Raw genomic sequence first — 8,797 nt, 5'->3', positions numbered from 1 at the left:
TCGATATATAAATATTCACCTCACATGTTCTAAAGACCAAATTATATCCTTCTATAAACATACATGAACATGTCCATTAGGACCCATTTAGAGAGTGATGTTTGTTATAGTGGATATACACGATCTAAAAGCCTCGTAAAATATGGTTGATTTAGTTGAGAAAATGATCTAGTGGGGTGATAATATATATTTAGTGGGTGTCATTGCCAATTAAAATTAATAAAAAATTAATAAAAGAATTTATATATTTCAAATTTTCAGTGGAGGCAAGTGACCTCACTAGTTATATTACAGCAACCACCTATGGTGAGTTAAGAATTGCACAATAAAATTTTGTATGTCTCATATAGATTTATCATAGTCTATCGTTTACAATGCCCTAGGTTGCGTACGGTGACAAAATATCTTATGAACAACCAAAATCATCGGGGACAACAAATTATATTTAGGATTAAAGTTGTGGAAATAAATATACAACAAATGCATTTTCCAGGTACAAAAACTTATGTCTCCATGATAATTCTATTTCTATCATAAAAATTGTATAAAACTGTTTGTCTGTTCTTTGATTTACAGTTGATGATCAGGATTCTCATCATTGTTCATCAATCTATCAACTGAACTGCGGCAATGGTAGGTATTTTTTCCCTCAACTTCTGTGCTAAAGCAACTCGAACAGTCATAACTCCAGCTGCAGGACCACTGAGTCGAACTTTGACAACGTAGTCATCAATCTGAACCAGTTCAAGTGATCCACCTCCGGTGCCGGCAAGGTACGGTCTAATCTCCCCAAGAAGCTGCAAATATTTCAATGCTCATGAAAACTTATATGCATTAGAAAGATTCGTGCAAATTAAAATGCTTGTGAAGTACCACATTTTTATATAAAATGTACACACTCTAGTTTGACGTAATTTAAAACTTTTTCAAATCGAATTGAAAAAATAGTTTAAAAAAAATTCAAAACTAGATTAAATGATTTTAGGTTTTAAACCAAACCAATGGTCCAGTTTGGATTACAGTTGAACCAATTAAAAATAATTTACTTTAAAATATTTCATATAAACATGTAAAATGAATATAAAATATATATACAATAACCGTATAAAGAAAATGATAAAATATTTATAAAAAACAATTGGTGTCCGTAATTGGTTGTTGATAATTTTTTGTCAAATACAATTCTATATACTTGTTTGGTTTGAAAACTATTCAAACAACAACTAAAACTGTAAACCGTTATTCTAAAATTTATTAACTCAAACCAAACCGTTTTAAACAGTTTGATCTGATTTTGCAATTTAAATTGAATTATACACACCTCTCTTTTTAAAGGAATGTTGTCTGACCTTTTCAATGTTTCCCTCGTTTAACTCAAGACCTGTTTCAGTGTCGAGGATTTGCTCCACTTCCAGAATTTCCGGTATTTTGTCCCGGAGACGAGCTTCGATTCCATTCTTGAGAGTCATTGTTGAGCTTGGACATGACCCACAGGCGCCTTGTAGCTTCAAAACCACAAGGAGGCCGTCTATCTCATGTAAAGCTACATTTCCTCCATCAGCCATCAACCCAGGCCTCACCTCGTCTAGTACTTTCTCCACGTTCTCTTCAGTTAAAGGAAGGACACAGCTTGGTGAAACTACAAGTCCTTCAACATTCAACAATAACACCAGTAAATTCTTTTTCCTCTTCAAAGTTAATTCATCAAGTTAAGAGAAAAGATCATAAAATAAGAAATTACTTCAATCAAATCAAGCCAAGGTAAGAGAAAAGAGTAGAAACTCATAAATTACTTCAAACAGCCAGAAAATACAAATAAATTAATTAATAAAGTCAGTGATGGTGTAAAAACCCAGCCCAGTACTGTCAGGAAGGACGCTAAAACGAAAATCTATGAACATTTTGCCAACTTCTTTTTTTTTTTTCAAAATTGAATTAAATTTTTGGTTTTTCGCAAGATAAGTTTTTAAATTCCACGGTTTGGTGAGCATGTAAACTCACAATTTGGTTCAAGTAAAATAATAATATATCTTTAAAAGTTTAGAATATGCATTTAGACTCTTAAAATCTTATTTGTGACTTTGAATTTAAAAAATAATTAATAAATATATAAATTATAAAGTTTAAATTTAATTTTTTTTACCTCATAGGATTTAAAATAGTTTTTTGACCCAAACTCAAATTAAACATTTTTGTCTCTAGCTCAAGCTTGACCCTAACTTGAGTTTTGTATTAATGTAATCGAATTTGAGCTCGAATATCTTTCAGTTCGAATTTGACTCAAATAAAATATAGTTTAAATCAATTATGCTAAACTTGAAAGAAATTAAACTATTTCTTGACTTATGAGTTAGACCTAATTAAACTCTCTTTTAACACAAATTTGACTCAGTTTTAAAAACAAATCAACCTTTCTAACTCAAACTCGACTCAAATTCAAACTAAATAAATTTGAACTAAACCAAGCTAAACCAACTCATTTCAAGTCCAATCGTAGTCGTTGATATCTAATTGGTAGAGATCAATTTCTCTAGAGGTGTTCGATATTTTTCCTTTTATCCTGTCTGTTACTAATGGTTGGCTTTTCCAGTTACCCTACTCATCTTTTTAATCATCCTGTGAAAGAAGTAAAACTCAGGAGATGTGTATAATAAACTCCAGATGTTAATCTCAAATATACAACACTTAATTTACCTTTATGTTTTCTCCGTCCACGATTCAAGCTAAATCCAAGAATGTATCCACCACTAAATTGACCTCTGAGATAAGGGCTGTTCTTCGAGGAAAAGCCACTGAAATCACAAATGGGGTTCTGGAGAAATAGTGAAAAAAGCACAATAAGACATTGAACAGAAGAAAACTATTTATATTCAGCAGATTGAAAATAAAGAGTGTACCTTAGAGACGGATAAAAGTGCTTTCATTTTTTCTGCTTTTTGATCAAGGACCAAGAAATTCCATGGAGCAAATGGCAAAACTTATTCACAACAACAGAAACTAGGAAGTGGGAAATTGTTGCCTTTGTTTGGAATATATTTGTTATTCGAGATTTCTTGTCGGTTTAGTGGCTTTGAAAGGTGGAGTCGGTGATATGAAAGGTTTTGATTGGCTGATGCTACAGGATATTAAATCTGTTAAAATGTGTACCAGATTTGTAGATGAAAAAGGATGTGGCCTTGTAGATTGAGAAAAGGAAAGAAGCCACGTTCCAAGCCAAATTTATACTAATGGATGAGTGCATGAGAAAAGCCCAAGAAAAAACTCTGTTGGGCCTAAAATAAACACAGCATTAGGAGCTCTCAATTGTTTAGCCTACCTTAGTAGGGTTAAGGATGAATTCAAACAAAATCAAACATAAACACCTTCTAACTTAAATTCGATCAGAATAAAAAATAGTTTAGTTTGAATTTAGCTTAAGTTTGTCAAACCAAAATTAAGGATAATTTGAGTTTGGTTCAACTGAAAATAATTTATCTCGAGTTTGGTGCAAATTTATAACTTAGATTTGTAACTTAGATTCAAAATTCAAATTTGTGAGTCATTGAAAAAATGACACCATTTTACCTAATAATGAAAAAATAATGTTATTTTAATAATTTCTTGACATTTACCCAAATCGAACTACGAGCCAAGTTTCAACTGAAAAAACCGTCCTTGGCTCACGAATCGAATTGAGCTAAACTCCTTATAGGTCGAGTTCAAATGGTTTCAAAAACAAATCAACTCTTCTAACTTAAACTTGGCTCAAGTTTAAGTTAAACAAATTTAAATTGAACAAACCTTTAAAATCGAGCTAACTCTATTCAGATTCAACCCTATACCTTATCGTATTTTTTTTGTGACTAAAATACTAACAATATTTTTGTGATGATTTAGCATGACATATTATTATTGATACTAATGGTTATGGCATGAATTTTTTAGGTTAAATTTAGAAATAAATTGTAATATTGGTGAGAATGAAAAGGGTAGTTTGGTCATTTTCCTATTGTTCGGAACTACTCATGTATAGCTTAGTTTTCATTGTGGGTTTGCACTTATATTCAAAGATTTTGTATGCTCGAGTATGAACTTTGAAGAAATTACACATGCCCATATATTTATATATATTTATGCAATTATGAATATGCTTATGCATTTATTAGACACACACATATATATACATGGCCAAAGGACTTATTCCCATCCAAAGTATGCTACATTCTCAAGTTTTCACCCCTTAACTTTGAAAATCTCATTTACCCACCCATAGACGGTTAATGTTAATGAAACCGTAAACTTTTAAAATTTTATCTCATTTCCCCCTCCTAAATTTTAAAAACTAATAATTTTTTTCCCTAAGCCAAGTTTTAAAAAATCACATTTCCCCCTAAGGTTTAGTTTCAATCTCCGACCACTCTCTCTAGCGTCGTTGTCAGTCATCTCTCCTTCCCGATAGTTCTCTTTCCTCCAATGTTTTGCCTCAGTGAGACTCTAACGCCATGCGACATCTTCGTCTTCCCAGATGGTGAAGACGAGATCAATTATTGATCTTGTCTTCATCTGGGAAGACAATCGTCTTTTTAGACGAAGATGAGATGACTCAAGGAAGACGAGATTGACGATCGATCTCGTCTTTGTCTATTGGGAAGACAATTTGTCTTCATAGAGGAAGATGAGATTAATGATCAATCTCATTTTCATCATTTGGGAAGACAATTCGTCTTCCCAGACAACATGTCTTCCCAGACAACATTGCACTACATCAAGTCTCATTGAGGTAAACCATCGGAGGATGGGAAACCGTCAAGAGGGAGAGATGGTCGATGATATAACCCAAGAGAGTGACTGGATATTGAAATAAACCCTAGGAAGGGAAATGTGATTTTTTCAAATTTGGTTTAGAGGAGAAAATGTTTTTTTTTTTAATTTTAGGTGGGAAAATTACATAAAATTTTAGTTTATTTTTAATATTATATATAAAATAATGATTTTGCCCTTAAAATTAATATACTTAATAGTTCATAGGTGGGTAAATGGGATTTTCAAAGTTAGGGGGTGGAAAATTGGGAATGCAACATACTTTGGTTAGGAATAAGTCCATTAGCCTCTAAATATATATATATTTCTTAGTGCCCAAACTCAGAGATATAAAGGAAGGAGAACCTATTGTGCGCCAACCAGGGAAGGAAATCACCGAGGAAACCTCTGTCATGGGAAGATTATCATGATCATTAGAGGAAAGGTAGGCCATCAATCCTTGATTTTCTTGTGCCCAAATTTTGTGATTATAGTTTTTGTATGTGTGTTTGTATAATTACGTTAATGATGCTCGTGTATGGTTTGAATATATGTAAATTCTTGGCCTGAATATTCCATGTATTGGTGTCTGGGTATGGATGAATTTAGGATGCTAGATGATTGGTATGTGTTAGGGTAGGTACGCTAAAGCCAATTGATTTAGCATTTGTAACTATAATTTTACATTTATTAAACTAATAAAGGATCTAATTGTTATTCAATTCATATTTGTCCTTTTATATGATCATGCGAATAATCTGCCCTTAGAATGGTAGAACTGTGATAAGGGGATCAGACGACTGATCGTGAGAATCTTATGCACACATTAAGTGGTCATTTTAAAAACATCTGTAATCTCAACATTACAATGAACAAAGACACATGTAATGATTATGAGATTATCATAGTACTAAGCAACCCCATTGAAAGGTGATGATAGTTCTCATATGTTAAAGTTGTTCGTAGACAACTTAATACAATACATAGGTGTACATTATAGACATGTTCATCAAACTAAACACCATAGGTGTATATGATCTTATGACTTGAGTTTGTCAGATCATCTTGTGTAAGGATTGGTATGGTTTGACTCTATCCAACATACCGTCGTAATTTGGTTATCATTAAAGGTAATGTATAGCCATATCATGAGATATATGGAGGTTATGGTTGATCAATAAAAGATTCATCACTCTTGAGCACAGAAGAAGATATCTCACATGAAAATACTAAATGACATTCATGACTAATTAAATTTATAATCATAGTGGGATAAGGTTATAGCCTAATTCGTGTAAGTCATTGATGTGTATCAATTCATACCGAGGAACTACTAAGATAAACATGTTTATATATCTTAACCTTGAGAGATAGTAGTTTATTAAAAGATTGAATTTTGTGTAACTGTGATGTTTATTGGTCACACATATATAGGGGTTGATATGAACCTAAAAGCAAGGATCATTGGATGACAATCTTAGTGTTTAGGAAGAGAGAGAATCTACTTGAACATGTTTTGACAAGTTTGACTTGGTGTGTATAATGCCATTTGGCACTATAGAACATATAAATATGCATGGTACGGTTGGACATGTTTTGTCCAACCATGCAATACATGTTAAATGACAAGTGGCATAATTAATGTCCACTTGTGCATGATTTAAAGTGTGTTGGGTGGCACACAAGAATACCACCCATGCACATCTATTAATGAGTTTGGATGAAATTCCATAGGCACTTGGATTTATGTGCACATTTAAATAATAAATAAAGCATAAGTTAAAGTGATTCAATTAACTGAAAATAACACACCACTACAGAAAATAAAACCCTAGTTATCGTCTGGGTTTTTTCTATGATTTTCTCTCCAGTGAACACATTCTCGTCCAACACATAAAAGCCCTAGCAACCTTCTGCCTAGATAGCCTCCCGTGTTTGTGCTCTATGTGAATACTATGGTCCCACATCACGAGTTTTGGATAGTATTCATATCTTTGTCACATGAAGATTTGAATGAGCCATCAACATAGGTATAAAACCCTAAAACACCCTATGGTTGTTACCCTATAATTGTTTTTGTATGTTCATATTAAATATGTTTTAAAATAGGTTTCCTGGTCAGGGTTTTAAGAATGTTTGATTTTTATAATTTTACTTTTGTTGCATTGTCATTTATCGACACCCTAAAACCCTACAATATGCTATAAAAGTTTTTTGTTTATATGTCTAAACAAGTCTCTTTCGTAAAGCGAAGATTTATATGTTAGGTCATGTGCAGTCATTTGTAGTTGTGGTTATTTCCAAATTGGAGTTGATGAAAATATGCAATGGTGGCCGCCAGGCACATTCACACATGAAACTCACGCAATTAGAGCTAGATCTATAAGTGCAAGCTCAATGTTCAATTAAGTGTCTGTAGTACACATTGTTCAACAAAAAATTAAAGTTTCATCCAGTCGTGCACAATATATGCCAAACGTGTGACACACATATCAGACATGCAACATGCACATCAAATGTGCGATGCAAATGCCTACCATGCGACGTACACACCTGGTGGGAGCAAAGCTTTGATCATCGTAAATATGGGAAGTCCATCATAGAAAAGAAAAGAAAATAAGAAAATCTACATACAAAATGTATTTGTTTGGGCTAAGATTCTCTACATGCCCCTACGCGCATTTGGGTGCACATACACCACTTAGATTCCATTTCCACTAGTCGGCATGTGGTGTTCATGTCTGATCCTAGGAAAGTAATTATTACTCCTTTCATAAGCGTGGGGATAAATTTAGTGCCTGTAAAGGTTTGTAAAAGATCAAACTCAAAGACATGGTCATGATGATGAGTATTGATGAGACATCCTGGCCTTAAAAATGCCTAAACTGATTAATGAGATGTTTCAGTTCCAAATAAAGGGAAAGTGGAATTAACTTGATACGTAATGATGATGTGAGCGACAACTGAGATTGTTATTCGAATGTGATAAATATGGACATAAAAGTTATCTGAGACGGATACCTTGTCTAATACGAAATATTACTCTGGTGAACCATATTAGTATCAAGATGTTTGATAGTGACAAAATACTGAGCAACAACATGTTATTGGGTCAAGCAGTAGTGTTGAAAGGCCAAGAATTGACAATAAACTTGATTGTGTTTAAGATGTCTGATTTCAATATGATCTTAGGTATGGACTTCCTTAGTAAGTATAGGGTCGAGATCTACTGTAAAAAGAAAAAGGTCAAGTTCAACTTAGAAAATTGGAACAAGAATTCCTTTGGTGAGGGTCAATTACGTAACTTGATGATTAATAGTATTGAGGCTCATAAGATGTTAAATAAAAGATACATCGAATACCTAGCACATTTGATAAACATATTTGATTCTAAGGTAGCTCTAAGTATGGAGGGCATTTCAGTGGTTTGTGAGTTTTTAGATGTATTTTCAAATAACTTCCCAAGGCTAGCACTTGAAAGAGAAATAACGTTTAACATTGAATTAGCTCCGAGGACAACAACAATATCGAAGGCACCCTACTGTATGGCTTAACAAAACTCTAAGAATTAAAGAAATAGTTGTAGGAGCTACTTGATAAAAGGTTTATTTAGTCAAGCTATTCGTCATAGGGTGCATCAATCCTCTTTGTCAAGAAGAAGGATGGTATTTGCTCTTAAAATCTAGTGTCATTATTTGTATAGGGTGAAGACTAATATATACACTGATCACAAGAGTTTGAAATACTTCTTCACTTACAGGGAATTAAATATGCGATAACGTTGCCTAAGTTAGGCAACTTTCCTATTCAAAGTATCGACTACCATATTAGCTTAACTTAGGGAATGTCATCATTTGAGACAACATTACTTTCCTATTCAAAGTATCGACTACCATATTAGCCTAACTTAGATGGTTAGAGTTGGTTAAAGACTACAAATGGACATCAGATACCATTTAAGTTAAGCTAATATGGTAGTCGATACTTTGAATAGGAAAGTAATGTTGTCTCAAATGAC

At 33.1% G+C, this 8,797-nt stretch overlaps 1 protein-coding gene across 2 annotated transcripts; it reads right to left on the bottom strand.

The window, feature by feature from the left end:
• Window positions 1-422: 422 nt before the first annotated feature.
• Window positions 423-3,174, bottom strand: LOC123194252 (nifU-like protein 3, chloroplastic). Of its 2 annotated transcripts, none has more exons than XM_044607408.1 (4): window positions 2,898-3,174; window positions 2,695-2,812; window positions 1,350-1,639; window positions 423-797 (listed from the first exon to the last, which is right to left on the bottom strand). In XM_044607408.1, the coding sequence occupies exons 1-4, from the start codon at window positions 2,922-2,924 to the stop codon at window positions 606-608; spliced, it is 627 nt and encodes a 208-aa protein (XP_044463343.1). In that variant the 5' UTR covers window positions 2,925-3,174; the 3' UTR covers window positions 423-605. The 2 variants fall into 2 exon arrangements, with proteins under 2 accessions (XP_044463343.1, XP_044463341.1); XM_044607406.1 differs by having other exon boundaries at window positions 1,350-1,648; window positions 2,898-3,170.
• Between the last annotated feature and the right edge of the window lie 5,623 nt (window positions 3,175-8,797).

This window comes from Mangifera indica, chromosome 13 (assembly GCF_011075055.1).
Source record: "Mangifera indica cultivar Alphonso chromosome 13, CATAS_Mindica_2.1, whole genome shotgun sequence".
Taxonomy (NCBI): Eukaryota; Viridiplantae; Streptophyta; class Magnoliopsida; order Sapindales; family Anacardiaceae; genus Mangifera; species Mangifera indica.
The sequence above is the reverse complement of the archived record's forward strand: the minus strand, read 5'-3'. Positions and strand labels throughout refer to the sequence as shown.